The 25909-nt window shown below is 42.1% G+C and overlaps 1 protein-coding gene across 1 annotated transcript in view; it reads left to right on the forward strand.

Moving 5' to 3' along the window:
- Positions 1–24700, forward strand: part of LOC130015107 (uncharacterized) — a gene marked incomplete at its 3' end in the record, with an annotated part of 41113 nt that extends 16413 nt beyond the window's left edge. Inside the window, exons 3-7 of the mRNA XM_056104656.1 lie at positions 21346–21895; positions 22097–22397; positions 22650–22936; positions 23009–23392; positions 23594–24700. Coding sequence (XP_055960631.1) covers positions 21346–21895; positions 22097–22397; positions 22650–22936; positions 23009–23392; positions 23594–24700 — 2629 coding nt within the window. The remainder of the gene's footprint in view (positions 1–21345; positions 21896–22096; positions 22398–22649; positions 22937–23008; positions 23393–23593) is intronic.
- Between the last annotated feature and the right edge of the window lie 1209 nt (positions 24701–25909).

Raw genomic sequence — 25909 nt, forward strand, 5'->3', positions numbered from 1 at the left:
TGAATTTTCGTATTTTAATTGTGGTTCGATTCATTTTTGGTTCGGTTTTTTAAAAAAAAAATAATAAAATGAAACTTGAACCATTCCCGTTCGAGAATTGAGATTCTCGAACAGGAATCTCATTTTAGGCCTGGTCGCGTTCGAGATCAGGCATTCCCGAACGGGAATCATGGCCTGAAAGGCCATTCCCGTTCGGGAAGCATATCAGCCATTGGACCCCTTCGCCCAGCCCACTTCGATCTCATTTACGACCTACTTCCACTTATTATTTTAAATCGGTTTCTTCATATAAAACCTAGATCACGCTGCAAGGTAGCCCTAGCCACTTTTCTTTCGTTCTTTCGCTGAGAAACGAAGCCGTAATCTTCTTTCAAAGTCGCTGTTCCGGTAAGCTTCATAATTCCTTTGATTTCCAGATTTTGTTTTGAAACGGCATTACGTAATTTGAGTCGTTCTCATTCGTTTCTAGGTCGAAATCAAAACCGTTTGATCTCAGACGTTCTAGACTCAATTCCCTACGTTTCCCTATCTCAGTTTTGCTGAACGGTACGCCGTCGATCTCGTTCTATTCAATCCCGTCTCATCGTTTCTGTTTGCTATGTTTCTGTTCATGCTTTGAAGGATTATTGCCTTTGGTTTCTGCCGAAATTTTTATCTGATTTGATATTGTTCTTGCTCATTATAAACTTATTGTGATCATTGAATTGATTAGATGATGTTAATGTGCTGATTTGGTTTGATAATATTGTTGGGTTGTTAAGTTATCATATTGAACTGTTGATTCTTGAGCTACGATTTATGAACTGGGTGTACTGTTATGTTGGAATGTATTCTTTGGGATTTTGGTTATCTTATTTGACTATACTCTTTTGTTTAATTGTCCTTGATTATTGATCTTAAATTCTAGTTATGATTGTTAATGAATTGATGGCTTTCATGGAAGTTTTCATGTTACTGGAATTGTTTGAATAAGGGTTTGATGAATTGGAGAAGGAGATGAGGTGGCGGATGTGTGTTGGCTAACTTGACTTGTGTTTGGGCATAAGGCTCTTTTAAGTCCATATATTGTTTGGATTAAATCATATTGATTCCTTAAAGTTTCACTTTACCTAATAAAATTGGATTTCGTTTTGATTTAAAACTCTTATGTTGTAGCGATAGCTATTTATAAATTTAGCTAATATAATTACTCGGGTAATTATATTTAATTGAGAATATTAATTTGGCATGTAATTGGCTAAATTATAATTTAGCCCCTGAACTTATTTTACCTTATTAAATGGATTTTTGACTAGTAACTTTATATTTGTTTTTTTTTATTATTATAAGCAAAAACAATTAATTTGATTATGGATATCAATTTGGCTAAAGTACAATTTAGTCCCTAAACTTTTATTAACTTAAAATGATTAAGTTTTGATTTGTAACGTGGGTTACTTAGAATTGAAGTTATTGAGTTCCGCTTTTAAAATGGATTTTATTTTTGTTAAATTGTCTTATGTATATAAACTCGGGTTTATATTTGATAAACGTTTTGAGCCGGATTAGACTTGGGTCATCCGACAAGTGAAGTTAGCTTGGCAGTTAGTGATAACTCGGCTAACCCACTATTTGGAAATTATTTATTATTTAAAGTTATTAAATAATATTTACAAATTGGTTTTTAAGCGAGAACTCAATAAACTTATATTAAATGGGCTTTATTACCTAATGGGTATGTTTGTGTGTTCTGGTTTGTTGATTTCCGACGTGCTAATTGTGCTAGTCCTATGTTGTGTCTAGTACTCTTTAGAGTTAGGATCTGTTTTTAATAATTATTTTATTTGTCTAGACCCGTCTATTGTTCGTGCTCCAGAGGCGAACCAGGATTAGTTGCTTGCCGGTTTTCACGCGGATTAGCAAGCAGTGAGTTTATATTTACTATTTACCGCTTTATTAAGTAAATTTTTATTTTAATATTAAATATATATACTGTACGTATATTTCGAACTGTTTTTATATTATGGCTCTTAGTTGGAACATGCTACCTAATGGGCATCATTAGGACTGCGTGCGCACCGGTATTGATCTGGGTAAGGTATATATGGAAATGTGGTAACTCGGTGTGAGCATAGCTCTCGGGACCAGGTAGAGTAACTCGGTGTAGCTCAGCTCTCGGGACTCTGGTATAAGTGTGGTCAGTGGTAACTCGGTGTAGCTCAGCTCTCGGGACCAGACCTATTGGATTATGATTATTATTTAGAATTGTGGATTAGGGTTCCAACTATTATCTGTAATATCGTTATTAAATGTTTTAAACGTTTTAAAGGTTTTCCACTTAATAAATGTAAATAGTGGTATGAACTCATCTCAGTATATCTGACCCTGTTGTTTTCGCAATTTTTCCCAGGGTTATGATCAGAGAGAGTCTGGTGATCTCCGCATTTACTTTTCCTCGGAGGTTCCATTTATTTTGATAAACTGTCAAACTATTTTATTCTTAGACCGCAGTAGTTGACTAGACGTCTTTACTATTATTACAGTTGTTTGTCGGATTGGTCTGACTAGTTATATTGCTCTGGCATGTTATGTAATTATTTCGGATTATTTATGATATGCCTATTTTTAGACTCAGAATTGAATAAGCATGTTATATTATTGTTGTATATTATATCTGCTAGATTAGGCTGAAGTCTCGGTTGCCCCCGAGCATTGGTTTTCTGCAGGTTTATGTGTTTATGTGTTAAATGAAAGGCTAGCTACGAGTTTCGGTACTACATTACCCATACCCTAGCGCCGGTCGCGATTCATGAAAATGGGTCGTGACAAACTTGGTATCAGAGCTTTGGTTTCAAACCAAGGCCAATTGCTTGCTATGTGTTTACTCTGTTAAGTATGGTTGTGTCTTAGGAACTACTGCGGATATAGGATTCTGTCATGTCTTTAAAACCGTCATCTTTTGATTTTAAAACATTCTGCCTACACCAATAGGATTGCGTCGAGTCAGTCATTGTATGTTGATTTGATGTTGTTAAATGTTAATTTTATTTCACTTGGGTGAACATTTATTGCTGTTGATTTCTTGGGAAATCCTATTTGTTGCTTGTTTTGTTCATACTTGGGTATGAAATATCCGTTATTTAAATTGTTGTCGTTCAATCTTAGGATATGGACAACGTTATTCGTACTCGTGCTGCGGCAGAGCAAGAAGCTGTGGCTGATGATGCGATTTCCATGGAAGTCGATCAGAACGTACCACCAGTTCAGGCTAATGCTGGACGTGGTCGAGGTGGAGGTGCTGGCAGAGGTAGAGGTGCTGGCAGAGGCAGAGGAGCTGGTGCTGGTAGAGGTGGAGCTAGAGGACGCGGTGCAGCAGGTGTTCAGGCACCGAATGTGCAGCAGGCACCAGAGGTGCAACAAGCACCAAATATGCAAGCGTTCGACTTCACTACTTTCTTGGCTGGCGTTGTCGAGATGCAGAACAATCAGGCTCTACTGCAGAATCAGTGTAATATACTGGGTCAGTTAGCGCAGCAACAGCAACCTCAGGTTGGTGCTGTAGCTGGTATTGGTGGACTTGCTGGTGTCGGTCATATTCCAACAGACAGAGAGTTGGTGATGACCTACCTGAAGTTGAATCCGACTTCTTTTGATAGTACTGGGGATGCTCTTGACTTTTTGGAGGAATTTGAGTACAACAGTCAGAGGATTCAAGCTTCTGATCGTCAATCAGTGATGCTTGTGGAGATGTCGCTGAAGGGTCCAGCTAAGGACTGGTATCGCGATAACATCAGACCAGTTATGGATACCTTATCTTGGGCTGATTTTGTGATCAGGTTCAGAGGTTACTATCTACCCTTCTCTGTTACTGAGAGTTTCAGAGAAAAGCTGCTAAATTTGAAGAAGGGGGATAGATCAGTGACAGACTACACTACTGAGTTTGTACGTTTGGGGCGGTTTGCTACAGATCTACAGGGTGATCAAGAGCGAGTGAACGACCGTTATGTTAGGGGTTTAGGCTCAGAGTTTCTTCCTTTACTGATAGGGACAAACATGGAGTTTGCCCGGTTAGTGGATAGTGCGCGACGGATGGAGAATTCGATGGTTCAGTTTGGGACGATCTCTGACCCTTTCCAGAATCAGAAGGGAAAGAGTGACGTTCCTAGTGGGGGGCAACAGTCCCCAGTGCAGCATGGTAGTGGAAACTACTACAGTGGCTCCTCTCAGGCCAATAAGGGGAGTCGCCGTACTCACAACAAAGGGAGGCATAGCGCTAGGAGTGCTCCGTACAGTAGTAGCAGTGGGAGCAACCGTGGTTCAGGACGCGGGTACAGTGGTGGGTCGAACATTCCGTTCTGCCAGAATTGCAGACGTAGGCATTATGGTCAGTGCCAATTAGCTCCTGGAGGTTGTTTCACTTGTGGCCAGCCGGGTCATTTCTCCAGGGAGTGTCCGACATCTGGACAACAGACGTCTAACTCCAGTGTGGCGCAGTCATCTTATCAGCAGCAGAGACCTGCGTTTACACAGTCTGTAGGGTACTCTCAACCTGCAGCATCTTTTGGTGGCCAGCGGGGCCGTGGTTCTGGTAGCAGAGGTTTTGGTGGCCGTGGTAACGGCGGTAGAGGTTCCAACGGTTATGGTACTGGACAGAGTTCGCAGCAGCAGCCGCAGGGTCAGGCCAGAGTGTTCGCACTTACTCCTCAGGATGCGCGTGCATCAAATGCTGTGGTGCAAGGTACCATTCCAATTTCTTTTATAGATGCTTTAGTGTTATTTGATGCGGGTGCAACCCATTCGTTTGTATCTACATGTTTTGCTGGGAAATTGGGTATGGCACCATCTGTTTTGAGTGAACCTCTAGCTGTGTCTACACCTATGTCTGAAGGTGTAGTAGTGGACGTCGTTTATCCTTCTTGTCATGTGGTTATACAGGGTAGAGAATTATGTGCTGATTTGATTGTACTTGACGTTCTTTCTTTTGATGTTATCTTGGGGATGGACTGGTTGTCACGCCATTATGCTTCTATTGACTGTCGAGGGAAGTCAGTCGAGTTCAGGATTCCAGGTGATCTACCTTTTTCCTTTCAGGGAGAAAAGGCAGAGACACCTAAGAATCTGATTTCTGCCATCAAGGCGAAGCGGATGTTAGGCAAGGGTTGCCAGGGTTTTCTTGCTGTGGTTCGTGATTTGGAGACTAGTAGTGGTGATATGCATAGTGTTCCGATAGTGAATGAGTTCACTGATGCGTTTCCAGAGGAATTGCCTGGATTACCACCTGATCGTGATATTGAGTTTTGCATTGATGTGGTTTCTGGTACAGCTCCGATTTCGATACCGCCGTATCGGATGGCTCCTGCAGAGCTGAAGGAGTTGAAGGACCAGTTACAAGAGTTGTTGGATAACGGGTTCATCAGACCGAGTACTTCTCCATGGGGTGCTCCAGTTCTGTTTGTGAAGAAGAAAGACGGTTCCTTTCGACTCTATATCGACTACAGACAGTTGAACAAGGTTACTGTCAAGAACAGATATCCTCTTCCTCGCATCGATGATTTGTTTGACCAGTTGCAGGGTGCGAAGTGTTTTTCCAAGATTGATTTGAGGTCTGGGTATCATCAGCTACGGATCCGTGATGCAGATGTGCCTAAGACTGCTTTTCGGACTCGTTATGGACATTTTTAGTTTCTGGTTATGTCCTTTGGTCTGACGAACGCACCAGCAGCGTTTATGGATATGATGAACAGAGTGTTCAAGCCGTTTTTGGATCAGTTTGTTATCGTATTCATTGATGACATTTTGATCTATTCTCGGAGTGAGGAGGAGCATGCTTATCATTTGAGGACTATACTACAGACGTTGCGTGAGCATCAGTTGTACGCTAAGTTCTCAAAATGTGAGTTCTGGTTGGATCAGGTTACCTTTCTAGGACACATGGTGTCGAAAGATGGGATCAAGGTTGATCCGAAGAAGATTGAGGCGGTCATGGATTGGCAAAGACCAAGGTCAGTTACCGAGATCAGAAGTTTTCTGGGTTTAGCTGGTTACTATCGTCGATTCGTGCAAGATTTCTCCAGAATATCTGCACCGTTGACTAAACTGACACAGAAGGGTGTTAAGTTTGAGTGGACTGACAAGTGCGAGGCGAGCTTTGAGAAGCTCAAGGAGATTTTGACTACAGCTCCGGTTTTGGCATTGCCTTCTGGCATTGACGGTTTCACAGTGTATTGTGATGCGTCTCGGATTGGTTTGGGTTGCGTTCTGATGCAACATGGACAGGTGATTGCCTATGCTTCCAGACAGTTGAAGAAGCATGAGGTGAATTACCCTACTCATGATTTAGAGTTGGCAGCTGTGGTTTTTGCGCTGAAAATCTGGAGGCATTATTTGTATGGTGCTACTTGTGAGATTTTCACTGATCATAAGAGTCTGAAGTATATCTTTGATCAGAGAGAATTGAACTTGAGACAGAGGAGGTGGTTAGAGTTGCTGAAAGACTACGACTGCACTATTCAGTACCATCCTGGTAAGGCTAATGTGGTAGCCGATGCGTTGAGTCGCAAGTCTTCAGGCAGTTTGGCTCATATTTCGGAGATTGGGCGTAGACCCATGGTGAGAGAGTGGCACAATTTGATAGCTTCGGGCTATGGTTTGCAGATTTCTCAGGCTGGATGTTTGTTAGCACAGCTACAAGTGCAACCTGTTTTGATTGATCGGATTAAAGCTTTACAAGCTGAGGATTCACAGTTGAAACGGATTATTGAGGAGGTTCAGCAGGATAGAAATCCTGAGTTTACATTTGTGGATGGTGTTCTGAGACATGGTTCGAGATTGTGTGTTCCGGATTCAGATGGTTTGAGGGACCAGATTCTGGAAGAAGCGCACAAGTCTGCTTATAGTGTTCATCCGGGTGCTACTAAGATGTACCATGATCTTAAGGGTACCTACTGGTGGAGTGGGATGAAGAAGGATGTCGCTGAGTATGTTTCTAAGTGCCTGACTTGCCAGCAGGTGAAGCTGGAACATCAGAGACCTTTTGGCTATCTGTAACCACTACCTATTCCAGAGTGGAAGTGGGAGCGGATTGCTATGGATTTTGTGGTTGGGTTACCACGTACTCGACAGGGATACGATTCCATCTGGGTGATAGTTGACCGTATGACCAAGTCAGCTCATTTCCTTCCGATAAAGGTTTCGTATACTGCTTCGAGGTTGGCTCAGTTGTACATCGACAGGATTGTCAGTTTGCATGGTGTACCGGTTTCTATTGTTTCAGACAGAGGTTCTGTGTTTACTTCGAGGTTCTGGAAAGCGTTACAGGAATCCTTGGGTTCTCGGTTGGATTTCAGTACAGCTTTTCATCCTCAGACTGACGGTCAGTCTGAGAGGACTATTCAGACGTTGGAGGATATGCTCAGGATGTGTGTTCTCGATTTTCAGGGTAGCTGGGATACTCATTTGCCGTTGATTGAGTTTTCTTATAACAACAGTTACCACGCGAGTATCGAGATGGCGCCATATGAGGCTTTGTACGGGCGCAAGTGTAGATCTCCTATCTGTTGGGAGGAGGTCGGAGAGCGTAAACTCTCGGGAGCGGAGATTATTCAGATTACCTCAGAGAAGGTACCGTTGATTAAGCGGAGGTTAGAGACTGCTTTTAGTCGGCATAAGAGTTATGCTGATCCGAAGAGGAAAGACATTGAGTTCCAGGTTGGTGATTTCGTATTTCTTCGGGTTTCGCCTATGAAAGGCGTGGTTCGTTTTGGTGTCAAGGGAAAGTTGGCACCGAGGTATATTGGTCCTTATGAGATTTCGGAGAGGATTGGAGCTGTGGCTTATCGTCTGGTTCTACCGCCAGACATGTCGTTAGTACATCCGGTGTTTCACGTTTCTATGTTGAGAAAGTGCGTTTCTGATCCTTCGCACGTGATTGTGCCTCAGAGTGTTGAGATTGACCAGGAGCTGTCCTATGAGGAACAGCCAGTTGAGATTGTTGATACGCAGGTGCGTAAATTGCGGAACAAGGAGATTCCGATGGTTAAGGTTCTCTGGCGCAATCATTCTGTAGAGGAGTGTACTTGGGAGACCGAGTCGGATATGCGAAATCGCTATCTTTTTCTTTTTCCGTGAGGTACGATATCTTGATTTCTGTGACTTTTTATAATTTTTACTGTGTTACGTGTTGTTCTGATGTGATTTACTTGTCGTGATAAATTCGAGGACGAATTTTTAATTAGTTGGGGAGAATGTAATATCCCGTAAAATTTTGAATTTATTTTGTTAATTTCCGACGTGGTTCCGGATGTGTTTTGAGGGGTATTTGAAGTTTCGTATTTTAATTGTGGTTCGATTCATTTTTGGTTCGGTTTTTTAAAAAAAAATAATAAAATGAAACTTGAACCATTCCCGTTCGAGAATTGAGATTCTCGAACGGGAATCTCATTTTAGGCCTGGTCTCGTTCGAGACCAGGCATTCCCGAACGGGAATCATGGCCTGAAAGGCCATTCCCGTTCGGGAAGCATATCAGCCATTGGACCCCTTCGCCCAGCCCACTTCGATCTCATTTACGACCTACTTCCACTCATTATTTTAAATCGGTTTCTTCATATAAAACCTAGATCACGCTGCAAGGTAGCCCTAGCCACTTTTCTTTCGTTCTTTCGCTGAGAAACGAAGCCGTAATCTTCTTTCAGAGTCGTTGTTCCGGTAAGCTTCATAATTCCTTTGATTTCCAGATTTTGTTTTGAAACGGCATTAAGTAATTTGAGTCGTTCTCATTCGTTTCTAGGTCGAAATCAAAACCGTTTGATCTCAGACGTTCTAGACTCAATTCCCTACGTTTCCCTATCTCAGTTTCGCTGAACGGTACGCCGTCGATCTCGTTCTATTCAATCCCGTCTCATCGTTTCTGTTTGCTATGTTTCTGTTCATGCTTTGAAGGATTATTGCCTTTGGTTTCTGCCGAAATTTTTATCTGATTTGATATTGTTCTTGCTCATTATAAACTTACTGTGATCATTGAATTGATTAGATGATGTTAATGTGTTGATTTGGTTTGATAATATTGTTGGGTTGTTAAGTTATCATATTGAACTGTTGATTCTTGAGCTACGATTTATGAACTGGGTGTACTGTTATGTTGGAATGTATTCTTTGGGATTTTGGTTATCTTATTTGACTATACTCTTTTGTTTAATTGTCCTTGATTATTGATCTTAAATTCTAGTTATGATTGTTAATGAATTGATGGCTTTCATGGAAGTTTTCATGTTACTGGAATTGTTTGAATAAGGGTTTGATGAATTGGAGAAGGAGATGAGGTGGCGGATGTGTGTTGGCTAACTTGACTTGTGTTTGGGCATAAGGCTCTTTTAAGTCCATATATTGTTTGGATTAAATCATATTGATTCCTTAAAGTTTCACTTTACCTAATAAAATTGGATTTCGTTTTGATTTAAAACTCTTATGTTGTAGCGATAGCTATTTATAAATTTAGCTAATATAATTACTCGGGTAATTATATTTAATTGAGAATATTAATTTGGCATGTAATTGGCTAAATTATAATTTAGCCCCTGAACTTATTTTACCTTATTAAATGGATTTTTGACTAGTAACTTTATATTTGTTTTTTTTATTATTATAAGCAAAAACAATTAATTTGATTATGGATATCAATTTGGCTAAAGTACAATTTAGTCCCTAAACTTTTATTAACTTAAAATGATTAAGTTTTGATTTGTAACTTGGGTTACTTAGAATTGAAGTTATTGAGTTCCGCTTTTAAAATGGATTTTATTTTTGTTAAATTGTCTTATGTATATAAACTCGGGTTTATATTTGATAAACGTTTTGAGCCGGATTAGACTTGGGTCATCCGACAAGTGAAGTTAGCTTGGCAGTTAGTGATAACTCGGCTAACCCACTATTTGGAAATTATTTATTATTTAAAGTTATTAAATAATATTTACAAATTGGTTTTTAAGCGAGAACTCAATAAACTTATATTAAATGGGCTTTATTACCTAATGGGTATGTTTGTGTGTTCTGGTTTGTTGATTTCCGACGTGCTAATTGTGCTAGTCCTATGTGGTGTCTAGTACTCTTTAGAGTTAGGATCTGTTTTTAATAATTATTTTATTTGTCTAGACCCGTCTATTGTTCGTGCTCCAGAGGCGAACCAGGATTAGTTGCTTGCCGGTTTTCACGCGGATTAGCAAGCAGTGAGTTTATATTTACTATTTACCGCTTTATTAAGTAAATTGTTATTTTAATATTAAATATATATACTGTACGTATATTTCGAACTGTTTTTATACTATGGCTCTTAGTTGGAACATGCTACCTAATGGGCATCATTAGGACTACGTGCGCACCGGTATTGATCTGGGTAAGGTATATATGGAAATGTGGTAACTCGGTGTGAGCATAGCTCTCGGGACCAGGTAGAGTAACTCGGTGTAGCTCAGCTCTCGGGACTCTGGTATAAGTGTGGTCAGTGGTAACTCGGCGTAGCTCAGCTCTCGGGACCAGACCTATTGGATTATGATTATTATTTAGAATTGTGGATTAGGGTTCCAACTATTATCTGTAATATCGTTATTAAATGTTTTAAACGTTTTAAAGGTTTTCCACTTAATAAATGTAAATAGTGGTATGAACTCATCTCAGTATATCTGACCCTGTTGTTTTCCCAATTTTTCCCAGGGTTATGATCAGAGAGAGTCTGGTGATCTCCGCATTTACTTTTCCTCGGAGGTTCCATTTATTTTGATAAACTGTCAAACTATTTTATTCTTAGACCGCAGTAGTTGACTAGACGTCTTTACTATTATTACAGTTGTTTGTCGGATTGGTCTGACTAGTTATATTGCTCTGGCATGTTATGTAATTATTTCGGATTATTTATGATATGCCTATTTTTAGACTCAGAATTGAATAAGCATGTTATATTATTGTTGTATATTATATCTGCTAGATTAGGCTGAAGTCTCGGTTGCCCCCGAGCATTGGTTTTCTGCAGGTTTATGTGTTTATGTGTTAAATGAAAGGCTAGCTACGGGTTTCGGTACTACATTACCCATACCCTAGCGCCGGTCGCGATTCATGAAAATGGGTCGTGACAAACTTGGTATCAGAGCTTTGGTTTCAAACCAAGGCCAATTGCTTGCTATGTGTTTACTCTGTTAAGTATGGTTGTGTCTTAGGAACTACTGCGGATATAGGATTCTGTCATGTCTTTAAAACCGTCATCTTTTGATTTTAAAACATTCTGCCTACACCAATAGGATTGCGTCGAGTCAGTCATTGTATGTTGATTTGATGTTGTTAAATGTTAATTTTATTTCACTTGGGTGAACATTTATTGCTGTTGATTTCTTGGGAAATCCTATTTGTTGCTTGTTTTGTTCATACTTGGGTATGAAATATCCGTTATTTAAATTTTTGTCGTTCAATCTTAGGATATGGACAACGTTATTCGTACTCGTGCTCGTGCTGCGGCAGAGCAAGAAGCTGTGGCTGATGATGCGATTTCTATGGAAGTCGATCAGAACGTACCACCAGTTCAGGCTAATGCTGGACGTGGTCGAGGTGGAGGTGCTGGCAGAGGTAGAGGTGCTGGTAGAGGCAGAGGAGTTGGTGCTGGTAGAGGTGGAGCTAGAGGACGCGGTGCAGCAGGTGTTCAGGCACCGAATGTGCAGCAGGCACCAGAGGTGCAACAAGCACCAAATATGCAAGCGTTCGACTTCACTACTTTCTTGGCTGGCGTTGTCGAGATGCAGAACAATCAGGCTCAACTGCAGAATCAGTGTAATATACTGGGTCAGTTAGCGCAGCAACAGCAACCTCAGGTTGGTGCTGTAGCTGGTATTGGTGGATTTGCTGGTGTCGGTCATATTCCAACAGATAGAGAGTTGGTGATGACCTACCTGAAGTTGAATCCGACTTCTTTTGATAGTACTGGGGATGCTCTTGACTTTTTGGAGGAATTTGAGTACAACAGTCAGAGGATTCAAGCTTCTGATCGTCAATCAGTGATGCTTGTGGAGATGTCGCTGAAGGGTCCAGCTAAGGACTGGTATCGCGATAACATCAGACCAGTTATGGATACCTTTTCTTGGGCTGATTTTGTGATCAGGTTCAGAGGTTACTATCTACCCTTCTCTGTTACTGAGAGTTTCAGAGAAAAGCTGCTAAATTTGAAGAAGGGGGATAGATCAGTGACAGACTACACTACTGAGTTTGTACGTTTGGGGCGGTTTGCTACAGATCTACAGGGTGATCAAGAGCGAGTGAACGACCGTTATGTTAGGGGTTTAGGCTCGGAGTTTCTTCCTTTGCTGATAGGGACAAACATGGAGTTTGCCCGGTTAGTGGATAGTGCGCGGCGGATGGAGAATTCGATGGTTCAGTTTGGGACGATCTCTGACCCTTTCCAGAATCAGAAGGGAAAGAGTGACGTTCCTAGTGGGGGGCAATAGGCCCCAGTGCAGCATGGTAGTGGAAACTACTACAGTGGCTCCTCTCAGGCCAATAAGGGGAGTCGCCGTACTCACAACAAAGGGAGGCATAGCGCTAGGAGTGCTCCGTACAGTAGTAGCAGTGGGAGCAACCGTGGTTCAGGACGCGGGTACAGTGGTGGGTCGAACATTCCGTTCTGCCAGAATTGCAGACGTAGGCATTATGGTCAGTGCCAGTTAGCTCCTGGAGGTTGTTTCACTTGTGGCCAGCCGGGTCATTTCTCCAGGGAGTGTCCGACATCTGGACAACAGACGTCTAACTCCAGTGTGGCGCAGTCATCTTATCAGCAGCAGAGACCTGCGTTTACACAGTCTGTAGGGTACTCTCAACCTGCAGCATCTTTTGGTGGCCAGCGGGGCCGTGGTTCTGGTAGCAGAGGTTTTGGTGGCCGTGGTAACGGCGGTAGAGGTTCCAACGGTTATGGTACTGGACAGAGTTCGCAGCAGCAGCTGCAGGGTCAGGCCAGAGTGTTCGCACTTACTCCTCAGGATGCGCGTGCATCAAATGCTGTGGTGCAAGGTACCATTCCGATTTCTTTTATAGATGCTTTAGTGTTATTTGATGCGGGTGCAACCCATTCGTTTGTATCTACATGTTTTGCTGGGAAATTGGGTATGGCACCATCTATTTTGAGTGAACCTCTAGCTGTGTCTACACCTATGTCTGAAGGTGTAGTAGTGGACGTCGTTTATCCTTCTTGTCCTGTGGTTATACATGGTAGAGAATTATGTGCTGATTTGATTGTACTTGACGTTCTTTCTTTTGATGTTATCTTGGGGATGGACTGGTTGTCACGCCATTATGCTTCTATTGACTGTCGAGGGAAGTCAGTCGAGTTCAGGATTCCAGGTGATCTACCTTTTTCCTTTCACGGAGAAAAGGCAGAGACACCTAAGAATCTGATTTCTGCCATCAAGGCGAAGCGGATGTTAGGCAAGGGTTGCCAGGGTTTTCTTGCTGTGGTTCGTGATTTGGAGACTAGTAGTGGTGATATGCATAGTGTTCAGATAGTGAATGAGTTCACTGATGTGTTTCCAGAGGAATTGCCTGGATTACCACCTGATCGTGATATTGAGTTTTGCATTGATGTGGTTTCTGGTACAGCTCCGATTTCGATACTGCCGTATCGGATGGCTCCTGCAGAGCTGAAGGAGTTGAAGGACCAGTTACAAGAGTTGTTGGATAACGGGTTCATCAGACCGAGTACTTCTCCATGGGGTGCTCCAGTTCTGTTTGTGAAGAAGAAAGACGGTTCCTTTCGACTCTGTATCGACTACAGACAGTTGAACAAGGTTACTGTCAAGAACAGATATCCTCTTCCTCGCATCGATGATTTGTTTGACCAGTTGCAGGGTGCGAAGTGTTTTTCCAAGATTGATTTGAGGTCTGGGTATCATCAGCTACGGATCCGTGATGCAGATGTGCCTAAGACTGCTTTTCGGACTCGTTATGGACATTTTGAGTTTCTGGTTATGTCCTTTGGTCTGACGAACGCACCAGCAGCGTTTATGGATATGATGAACAGAGTGTTCAAGCCGTTTTTGGATCAGTTTGTTATCGTATTCATTGATGACATTTTGATCTATTCTCGGAGTGAGGAGGAGCATGCTTATCATTTGAGGACTATACTACAGACGTTGCGTGAGCATCAGTTGTACGCTAAGTTCTCAAAATGTGAGTTCTGGTTGGATCAGGTTACCTTTCTAGGACACGTGGTGTCGAAAGATGGGATCAAGGTTGATCCGAAGAAGATTGAGGCGGTCATGGATTGGCAAAGGCCAAGGTCAGTTACCGAGATCAGAAGTTTTTCTGGGTTTAGCTGGTTACTATCGTCGATTCGTGCAAGATTTCTCCAGAATATCTGCACCGTTGACTAAACTGACACAGAAGGGTGTTAAGTTTGAGTGGACTGACAAGTGCGAGGCGAGCTTTGAGAAGCTCAAGGAGATTTTGACTACAGCTCCGGTTTTGGCATTACCTTCTGGCATTGACGGTTTCACAGTGTATTGTGATGCGTCTCGGATTGGTTTGGGTTGCGTTCTGATGCAACATGGACAGGTGATTGCCTATGCTTCCAGACAGTTGAAGAAGCATGAGGTGAATTACCCTACTCATGATTTAGAGTTGGCAGCTATGGTTTTTGCGCTGAAAATCTGGAGGCATTATTTGTATGGTGCTACTTGTGAGATTTTCACTGATCATAAGAGTCTGAAGTATATCTTTGATCAGAGAGAATTGAACTTGAGACAGAGGAGGTGGTTAGAGTTGCTGAAAGACTACGACTGCACTATTCAGTACCATCCTGGTAAGGCTAATGTGGTAGCCGATGCGTTGAGTCGCAAGTCTTCAGGCAGTTTGGCTCATATTTCGGAGATTGGGCGTAGACCCATGGTGAGAGAGTGGCACAGTTTGATAGCTTCGGGCTATGGTTTGCAGATTTCTCAGGCTGGATGTTTGTTAGCACAGCTACAAGTGCAACCTGTTTTGATTGATCGGATTAAAGCTTTACAAGCTGAGGATTCACAGTTGAAACGGATTATTGAGGAGGTTCAGCAGGATAGAAATCCTGAGTTTACATTTGTGGATGGTGTTCTGAGACATGGTTCGAGATTGTGTGTTCCGGATTCAGATGGTTTGAGGGACCAGATTCTGGAAGAAGCGCACAAGTCTGCTTATAGTGTTCATCCGGGTGCTACTAAGATGTACCATGATCTTAAGGGTACCTACTGGTGGAATGGGATGAAGAAGGATGTCGCTGAGTATGTTTCTAAGTGCCTGACTTGCCAGCAGGTGAAGCTGGAACATCAGAGACCTTTTGGCTATCTGCAACCACTACCTATTCCAGAGTGGAAGTGGGAGCGGATTGCTATGGATTTTGTGGTTGGGTTACCACGTACTCAACAGGGATACGATTCCATCTGGGTGATAGTTGACCGTATGACCAAGTCAGCTCATTTCCTTCCGATAAAGGTTTCGTATACTGCTTCGAGGTTGGCTCAGTTGTACATCGACAGGATTGTCAGTTTGCATGGTGTACCGGTTTCTATTGTTTCAGACAGAGGTTCTGTGTTTACTTCGAGGTTCTGGAAAGCGTTACAGGAATCCTTGGGTTCTCGGTTGGATTTCAGTACAGCTTTTCATCCTCAGACTGACGGTAAGTCTGAGAGGACTATTCAGACGTTGGAGGATATGCTCAGGATGTGTGTTCTCGATTTTCAGGGTAGCTGGGATACTCATTTGCCGTTGATTGAGTTTTCTTATAACAACAGTTACCACGCGAGTATCGAGATGGCGCCATATGAGGCTTTGTACAGGCGCAAGTGTAGATCTCCTATCTGTTGGGAGGAGGTCGGAGAGCGTAAACTCTCGGGAGCGGAGATTATTCAGATTACCTCAGAGAAGGTACCGTTGATTAAGCGGAGGTTAGAGACTGCTTTTAGTCGGCATAAGAGTTATGCTGATCCGAAGAGGAAAGACATTGAGTTCCAGGTTGGTGATTTCGTATTTCTTCGGGTTTCGCCTATGAAAGGCGTGGTTCGTTTTGGTGTCAAGGGAAAGTTGGCACCGAGGTATATTGGTCCTTATGAGATTTCGGAGAGGATTGGAGCTGTGGCTTATCGTCTGGTTCTACCGCCAGACATGTCGTTAGTACATCCGGTGTTTCACGTTTCTATGTTGAGAAAGTGCGTTTCTGATCCTTCGCACGTGATTGTGCCTCAGAGTGTTGAGATTGACCAGGAGCTGTCCTATGAGGAACAGCCAGTTGAGATTGTTGATACGCAGGTGCGTAAATTGCGGAACAAGGAGATTCCGATGGTTAAGGTTCTCTGGCGCAATCATTCTGTAGAGGAGTGTACTTGGGAGACCGAGTCGGATATGCGGAATCGCTATCCTTTTCTTTTTCCGTGAGGTACGATATCTTGATTTCTGTGACTTTTTATAATTTTTACTGTGTTACGTGTTGTTCTGATGTGATTTACTTGTCGTGATAAATTCGAGGACGAATTTTTAATTAGTTGGGGAGAATGTAATATCCCGTAAAATTTTGAATTTATTTTGTTAATTTCCGACGTGGATCCGGATGTGTTTTGAGGGGTATTTGACGTTTCGTATTTTAATTGTGGTTCGATTCATTTTTGGTTCGGTTTTTTAAAAAAAAAATAATAAAATGAAACTTGAACCATTCCCGTTCGAGAATTGAGATTCTCGAACGGGAATCTCATTTTAGGCCTGGTCTCGTTCGAGACCAGGCATTCCCGAACGGGAATCATGGCCTGAAAGGCCATTCCCGTTCGGGAAGCATATCAGCCATTGGACCCCTTCGCCCAGCCCACTTCGATCTCATTTACGACCTACTTCCACTCATTATTTTAAATCGGTTTCTTCATATAAAACCTAGATCACACTGCAAGGTAGCCCTAGCCACTTTTCTTTCGTTCTTTCGCTGAGAAACGAAGCCGTAATCTTCTTTCAAAGTCGCTGTTCCGGTAAGCTTCATAATTCCTTTGATTTCCAGATTTTGTTTTGAAACGGCATTACGTAATTTGAGTCGTTCTCATTCGTTTCTAGGTCGAAATCAAAACCGTTTGATCTCAGACGTTCTAGACTCAATTCCCTACGTTTCCCTATCTCAGTTTCGCTGAACGGTACGCCGTCGATCTCGTTCTATTCAATCCCGTCTCATCGTTTCTGTTTGCAATGTTTCTGTTCATGCTTTGAAGGATTATTGCCTTTGGTTTCTGCCGAAATTTTTATCTGATTTGATATTGTTCTTGCTCATTATAAACTTACTGTGATCATTGAATTGATTAGATGATGTTAATGTGTTGATTTGGTTTGATAATATTGTTGGGTTGTTAAGTTATCATATTGAACTGTTGATTCTTGAGCTACGATTTATGAACTGGGTGTACTGTTATGTTGAAATGTATTCTTTGGGATTTTGGTTATCTTATTTGACTATACTCTTTTGTTTAATTGTCCTTGATTATTGATCTTAAATTCTTGTTATGATTGTTAATGAATTGATGGCTTTCATGGAAGTTTTCATGTTACTGGAATTGTTTGAATAAGGGTTTGATGAATTGGAGAAGGAGATGAGGTGGCGGATGTGTGTTGGCTAACTTGACTTGTGTTTGGGCATAAGGCTCTTTTAAGTCCATATATTGTTTGGATTAAATCATATTGATTCCTTAAAGTTTCACTTTACCTAATAAAATTGGATTTCGTTTTGATTTAAAACTCTTATGTTGTAGCGATAGCTATTTATAAATTTAGCTAATATAATTACTCGGGTAATTATATTTAATTGAGAATATTAATTTGGCATGCAATTGGCTAAATTATAATTTAGCCCCTGAACTTATTTTACCTTATTAAATGGATTTTTGACTAGTAACTTTATATTTGGTTTTTTTTTATTATTATAAGCAAAAACAATTAATTTGATTATGGATATCAATTTGGCTAAAGTACAATTTAGTCCCTAAACTTTTATTAACTTAAAATGATTAAGTTTTGATTTGTAACTTGGGTTACTTAGAATTGAAGTTATTGAGTTCCGCTTTTAAAATGGATTTTATTTTTGTTAAATTGTCTTATGTATATAAACTCGGGTTTATATTTGATAAACGTTTTGAGCCGGATTAGACTTGGGTCATCCGACAAGTGAAGTTAGCTTGGCAGTTAGTGATAACTCGGCTAACCCACTATTTGGAAATTATTTATTATTTAAAGTTATTAAATAATATTTACAAATTGGTTTTTAAGCGAGAACTCAATAAACTTATATTAAATGGGCTTTATTACCTAATGGGTATGTTTGTGTGTTCTGGTTTGTTGATTTCCGACGTGCTAATTGTGCTAGTCCTATGTGGTGTATAGTACTCTTTAGAGTTAGGATCTGTTTTTAATAATTATTTTATTTGTCTAGACCCGTCTATTGTTCGTGCTCCAGAGGCGAACCAGGATTAGTTGCTTGCCGGTTTTCACGCGGATTAGCAAGCAGTGAGTTTATATTTACTATTTACCGCTTTATTAAGTAAATTGTTATTTTAATATTAAATATATATACTGTACGTATATTTCGAACTGTTTTTATATTATGGCTCTTAGTTGGAACATGCTACCTAATGGGCATCATTAGGACTGCGTGCGCACCGGTATTGATCTGGGTAAGGTATATATGGAAATATGGTAACTCGGTGTGAGCATAGCTCTCGAGACCAGGTAGAGTAACTCGGTGTAGCTCAGCTCTCGGGACTCTGGTATAAGTGTGGTCAGTGGTAACTCGGTGTAGCTCAGCTCTCGGGACCAGACCTATTGGATTATGATTATTATTTAGAATTGTGGATTAGGGTTCCAACTATTATCTGTAATATCGTTATTAAATGTTTTAAACGTTTTAAAGGTTTTCCACTTAATAAATGTAAATAGTGGTATGAACTCATCTCAGTATATCTGACCCCGTTGTTTTCCCAATTTTTCCCAGGGTTATGATCAGAGAGAGTCTGGTGATCTCCGCATTTACTTTTCCTCGGAGGTTCCATTTATTTTGATAAACTGTCAAACTATTTTATTCTTAGACCGCAGTAGTTGACTAGACGTCTTTACTATTATTACAGTTGTTTGTCGGATTGGTCTGACTAGTTATATTGCTCTGGCATGTTATGTAATTATTTCGGATTATTTATGATATGCCTATTTTTAGACTCAGAATTGAATAAGCATGTTATATTATTGTTGTATATTATATCTGCTAGATTAGGCTGAAGTCTCGGTTGCCCCCGAGCATTGGTTTTCTGCAGGTTTATGTGTTTATGTGTTAAATGAAAGGCTAGCTACGGGTTTCGGTACTACATTACCCATACCCTAGCGCCGGTCGCGATTCATGAAAATGGGTCGTGACAAACTTGGTATCAGAGCTTTGGTTTCAAACAAAGGCCAATTGCTTGCTATGTGTTTACTCTGTTAAGTATGGTTGTGTCTTAGGAACTACTGCGGATATAGGATTCTGTCATGTCTTTAAAACCGTCATCTTTTGATTTTAAAACATTCTGCCTACACCAATAGGATTGCGTCGAGTCAGTCATTGTATGTTGATTTGACGTTGTTAAATGTTAATTTTATTTCACTTGGGTGAACATTTATTGCTGTTGATTTCTTGGGAAATCCTATTTGTTGCTTGTTTTGTTCATACTTGGGTATGAAATATCCGTTATTTAAATTGTTGTCGTTCAATCTTAGGATATGGACAACGTTATTCGTACTCGTTCTCGTGCTGCGGCAGAGCAAGAAGCTGTGGCTAATGATGCGATTTCCATGGAAGTCGATCAGAACGTACCACCAGTTCAGGCTAATGCTGGACGTGGTCGAGGTGGAGGTGCTGGCAGAGGTAGAGGTGCTGGTAGAGGCAGAGGAGCTGGTGCTGGTAGAGGTGGAGCTAGAGGACGCGGTGCAGCAGGTGTTCAGGCACCGAATGTGCAGCAGGCACCAGAGGTGCAACAAGCACCAAATATGCAAGCGTTCGACTTCACTACTTTCTTGGCTGGCGTTGTCGAGATGCAGAACAATCAGGCTCTACTGCAGAATCAGTGTAATATACTGGGTCAGTTAGCGCAGCAACAGCAACCTCAGGTTGGTGCTGTAGCTGGTATTGGTGGACTTGCTGGTGTCGGTCATATTCCAACAGACAGAGAGTTGGTGATGACCTACCTGAAGTTGAATCCGACTTCTTTTGATAGTACTGGGGATGCTCTTGACTTTTTGGAGGAATTTGAGTACAACAGTCAGAGGATTCAAGCTTCTGATCGTCAATCAGTGATGCTTGTGGAGATGTCGCTGAAGGGTCCAGCTAAGGACTGGTATCGCGATAACATCAGACCAGTTATGGATACCTTGTCTTGGGCTGATTTTGTGATCAGGTTCAGAGGTTACTATCTACCCTTCTCTGTTACTGAGAGTTTCAGAGAAAAGCTGCTAAATTTGAAGAAGGGGGATAGATCAGTGACAGACTACACTACTGAGTTTGTACGTTTGGGGCGGTTTGCTACAGATCTACAGGGTGATCAAGAGCGAGTGAACGACCGTTATGTTAGGGGTTTAGGCTCGGAGTTTCTTCCTTTGCTGATAGGGACAAACATGGAGTTTGCCCGGTTAGTGGATAGTACGCGACGGATGGAGAATTCGATGGTTCAGTTTGGGACGATCTCTGACCCTTTCCAGAATCAGAAGGGAAAGAGTGACGTTCCTAGTGGGGGGCAACAGGCCCCAGTGCAGCATGGTAGTGGAAACTACTACAGTGGCTCCTCTCAGGCCAATAAGGGGAGTCGCCGTACTCACAACAAAGGGAGGCATAGCGCTAGGAGTGCTCCGTACAGTAGTAGCAGTGGGAGCAACCGTGGTTCAGGACGCGGGTACAGTGGTGGGTCGAACATTCCGTTCTGCCAGAATTGCAGACGTAGGCATTATGGTCAGTGCCAGTTAGCTCCTGGAGGTTGTTTCACTTGTGGCCAGCCGGATCATTTCTCCAGGGAGTGTCCGACATCTGGACAACAGACGTCTAACTCCAGTGTGGCGCAGTCATCTTATCAGCAGCAGAGACCTGCGTTTACACAGTCTGTAGGGTACTCTCAACCTGCAGCATCTTTTGGTGGCCAGCGGGGCCGTGGTTCTGGTAGCAGAGGTTTTGGTGGCCGTGGTAACGGCGGTAGAGGTTCCAACGGTTATGGTACTGGACAGAGTTCGCAGCAGCAGCCGCAGGGTCAAGCCAGAGTGTTCGCACTTACTCCTCAGGATGCGCGTGCATCAAATGCTGTGGTGCAAGGTACCATTCCGATTTCTTTTATAGATGCTTTAGTGTTATTTGATGCGGGTGCAACCCATTCGTTTGTATCTACATGTTTTGCTGGGAAATTGGGTATGGCACCATCTGTTTTGAGTGAACCTCTAGCTGTGTCTACACCTATGTCTGAAGGTGTAGTAGTGGACGTCGTTTATCCTTCTTGTCCTGTGGTTATACAGGGTAGAGAATTATGTGCTGATTTGATTGTACTTGACGTTCTTTCTTTTGATGTTATCTTGGGGATGGACTGGTTGTCACGCCATTATGCTTCTATTGACTGTCGAGGGAAGTCAGTCGAGTTCAGGATTCCAGGTGATCTACCTTTTTCCTTTCAGGGAGAAAAGGCAGAGACACCTAAGAATCTGATTTCTGCCATCAAGGCGACGCGGATGTTAGGCAAGGGTTGCCAGGGTTTTCTTGCTGTGGTTCGTGATTTGGAGACTAGTAGTGGTGATATGCATAGTGTTCCGATAGTGAATGAGTTCACTGATGTGTTTCCAGAGGAATTGCCTGGATTACCACCTGATCGTGATATTGAGTTTTGCATTGATGTGGTTTCTGGTACAGCTCCGATTTCGATACCGCCGTATCGGATGGCTCCTGCAGAGCTGAAGGAGTTGAAGGACCAGTTACAAGAGTTGTTGGATAACGGGTTCATCAGACCGAGTACTTCTCCATGGGGTGCTCCAGTTCTGTTTGTGAAGAAGAAAGACGGTTCCTTTCGACTCTGTATCGACTACAGACAGTTGAACAAGGTTATTGTCAAGAACAAATATCCTCTTCCTCGCATCGATGATTTGTTTGACCAGTTGCAGGGTGCGAAGTGTTTTTCCAAGATTGATTTGAGGTCTGGGTATCATCAGCTACGGATCCGTGATGCAGATGTGCCTAAGACTGCTTTTCGGACTCGTTATGGACATTTTGAGTTTCTGGTTATGTCCTTTGGTCTGACGAACGCACCAGTAGCGTTTATAGATATGATGAACAGAGTGTTCAAGCCTTTTTTGGATCAGTTTGTTATCGTATTCATTGATGACATTTTGATCTATTCTCGGAGTGAGGAGGAGCATGCTTATCATTTGAGGACTATACTACAGACGTTGCGTGAGCATCAGTTGTACGCTAAGTTCTCAAAATGTGAGTTCTGGTTGGATCAGGTTACCTTTCTAGGACACGTGGTGTCGAAAGATGGGATCAAGGTTGATCCGAATAAGATTGAGGCGGTCATGGATTGGCAAAGGCCAAGGTCAGTTACCGAGATCAGAAGTTTTCTGGGTTTAGCTGGTTACTATCGTCGATTCGTGCAAGATTTCTCCAGAATATCTGCACCGTTGACTAAACTGACACAGAAGGGTGTTAAGTTTGAGTGGACTGACAAGTGCGAGGCGAGCTTTGAGAAGCTCAAGGAGATTTTGACTACAGCTCCGGTTTTGGCATTGCCTTCTGGCATTGACGGTTTCACAGTGTATTGTGATGCGTCTCGGATTGGTTTGGGTTGCGTTCTGATGCAACATGGACAGGTGATTGCCTATGCTTCCAGACAGTTGAAGAAGCATGAGGTGAATTACCCTACTCATGATTTAGAGTTGGCAGCTGTGGTTTTTGCGCTGAAAATCTGGAGGCATTATTTGTATGGTGCTACTTGTGAGATTTTCACTGATCATAAGAGTCTGAAGTATATCTTTGATCAGAGAGAATTGAACTTGAGACAGAGGAGGTGGTTAGAGTTGCTGAAAGACTACGACTGCACTATTCAGTACCATCCTGGTAAGGCTAATGTGGTAGCCGATGCGTTGAGTCGCAAGTCTTCAGGCAGTTTGGCTCATATTTCGGAGATTGGGCGTAGACCCATGGTGAGAGAGTGGCACAGTTTGATAGCTTCGGGCTATGGTTTGCAGATTTCTCAGGCTGGATGTTTGTTAGCACAGCTACAAGTGCAACATGTTTTGATTGATCGGATTAAAGCTTTACAAGCTGAGGATTCACAGTTGAAACGGATTATTGAGGAGGTTCAGCAGGATAGAAATCCTGAGTTTACATTTGTGGATGGTGTTCTGAGACATGGTTCGAGATTGTGTGTTCCGGATTCAGATGGTTTGAGGGACCAGATTCTGGAAGAAGCGCACAAGTCTGCTTATAGTGTTCATCCGGGTGCTACTAAGATGTACCATGATCTTAAGGGTACCTACTGGCGGAGTGGGATGAAGAAGGATGTCGCTGAGTATGTTTCTAAGTGCCTGACTTGCCAGCAGGTGAAGCTGGAACATCAGAGACCTTTTGGCTATCTGCAACCACTACCTATTCCAGAGTGGAAGTGGGAGCGGATTGCTATGGATTTTGTGGTTGGGTTACCACGTACTCGACAGGGATACGATTCCATCTGGGTGATAGTTGACCGTATGACCAAGTCAGCTCATTTCCTTCCGATAAAGGTTTCGTATACTGCTTCGAGGTTGGCTCAGTTGTACATCGACAGGATTGTCAGTTTGCATGGTGTACCGGTTTCTATTGTTTCAGACAGAGGTTCTGTGTTTACTTCGAGGTTCTGGAAAGCGTTACAGGAATCCTTGGGTTCTCGGTTGGATTTCAGTACAGCTTTTCATCCTCAGACTGACGGTCAGTCTGAGAGGACTATTCAGACGTTGGAGGATATGCTCAGGATGTGTGTTCTCGATTTTCAGGATAGCTGGGATACTCATTTGCCGTTGATTGAGTTTTCTTATAACAACAGTTACCACGCGAGTATCGAGATGGCGCCATATGAGGCTTTGTACGGGCGCAAGTGTAGATCTCCTATCTGTTGGGAGGAGGTCGGAGAGCGTAAACTCTCGGGATCAGAGATTATTCAGATTACCTCAGAGAAGGTACCGTTGATTAAGCGGAGGTTAGAGACTGCTTTTAGTCGGCATAAGAGTTATGCTGATCCGAAGAGGAAAGACATTGAGTTCCAGGTTGGTGATTTCGTATTTCTTCGGGTTTCGCCTATGAAAGGCGTGGTTCGTTTTGGTGTCAAGGGAAAGTTGGCACCGAGGTATATTGGTCCTTATGAGATTTCGGAGAGGATTGGAGCTGTGGCTTATCGTCTGGTTCTACCGCCAGACATGTCGTTAGTACATCCGGTGTTTCACGTTTCTATGTTGAGAAAGTGCGTTTCTGATCCTTCGCACGTGATTGTGCCTCAGAGTGTTGAGATTGACCAGGAGCTGTCCTATGAGGAACAGCCAGTTGAGATTGTTGATACGCAGGTGCGTAAATTGCGGAACAAGGAGATTCCGATGGTTAAGGTTCTCTGGCGCAATCATTCTGTAGAGGAGTGTACTTGGGAGACCGAGTCGGATATGCGGAATCGCTATCCTTTTCTTTTTCCGTGAGGTACGATATCTTGATTTCTGTGAGTTTTTATAATTTTTACTGTGTTACGTGTTGTTCTGATGTGATTTACTTGTCGTGATAAATTCGAGGACGAATTTTTAATTAGTTGGGGAGAATGTAATATCCCGTAAAATTTTGAATTTATTTTGTTAATTTCCGACGTGGTTCCGGATGTGTTTTGAGGGGTATTTGAAGTTTCGTATTTTAATTGTGGTTCGATTCATTTTTGGTTCGGTTTTTTAAAAAAAAAATAATAAAATGAAACTTGAACCATTCCCGTTCGAGAATTGAGATTCTCGAACGGGAATCTCATTTTAGGCCTGGTCTCGTTCGAGACAAGGCATTCCCGAACGGGAATCATGGCCTGAAAGGCCATTCCCGTTCGGGAAGCATATCAGCCATTGGACCCCTTCGCCCAGCCCACTTCGATCTCATTTACGACCTACTTCCACTCATTATTTTAAATCGGTTTCTTCATATAAAACCTAGATCACGCTGCAAGGTAGCCCTAGCCACTTTTCTTTCGTTCTTTCGCTGAGAAACGAAGCCGTAATCTTCTTTCAAAGTCGTTGTTCCGGTAAGCTTCATAATTCCTTTGATTTCCAGATTTTGTTTTGAAACGGCATTACGTAATTTGAGTCGTTCTCATTCGTTTCTAGGTCGAAATCAAAACCGTTTGATCTCAGACGTTCTAGACTCAATTCCCTACGTTTCCCTATCTCAGTTTCGCTGAACGGTACGCCGTCGATCTCGTTCTATTCAATCCCGTCTCATCGTTTCTGTTTGCTATGTTTCTGTTCATGCTTTGAAGGATTATTGCCTTTGGTTTCTGCCGAAATTTTTATCTGATTTGATATTGTTCTTGCTCGTTATAAACTTACTGTGATCATTGAATTGATTAGATGATGTTAATGTGTTGATTTGGTTTGATAATATTGTTGGGTTGTTAAGTTATCATAATGAACTGTTGATTCTTGAGCTACGATTTATGAACTGGGTGTACTGTTATGTTGGAATGTATTCTTTGGGATTTTGGTTATCTTATTTGACTATACTCTTTTGTTTAATTGTCCTTGATTATTGATCTTAAATTCTAGTTATGATTGTTAATGAATTGATGGCTTTCATGGAAGTTTTCATGTTACTGGAATTGTTTGAATAAGGGTTTGATGAATTGGAGAAGGAGATGAGGTGGC

Source organism: Mercurialis annua, linkage group LG2 (assembly GCF_937616625.2).
Source record: "Mercurialis annua linkage group LG2, ddMerAnnu1.2, whole genome shotgun sequence".
In the NCBI taxonomy this organism is placed as follows: Eukaryota; Viridiplantae; Streptophyta; class Magnoliopsida; order Malpighiales; family Euphorbiaceae; genus Mercurialis; species Mercurialis annua.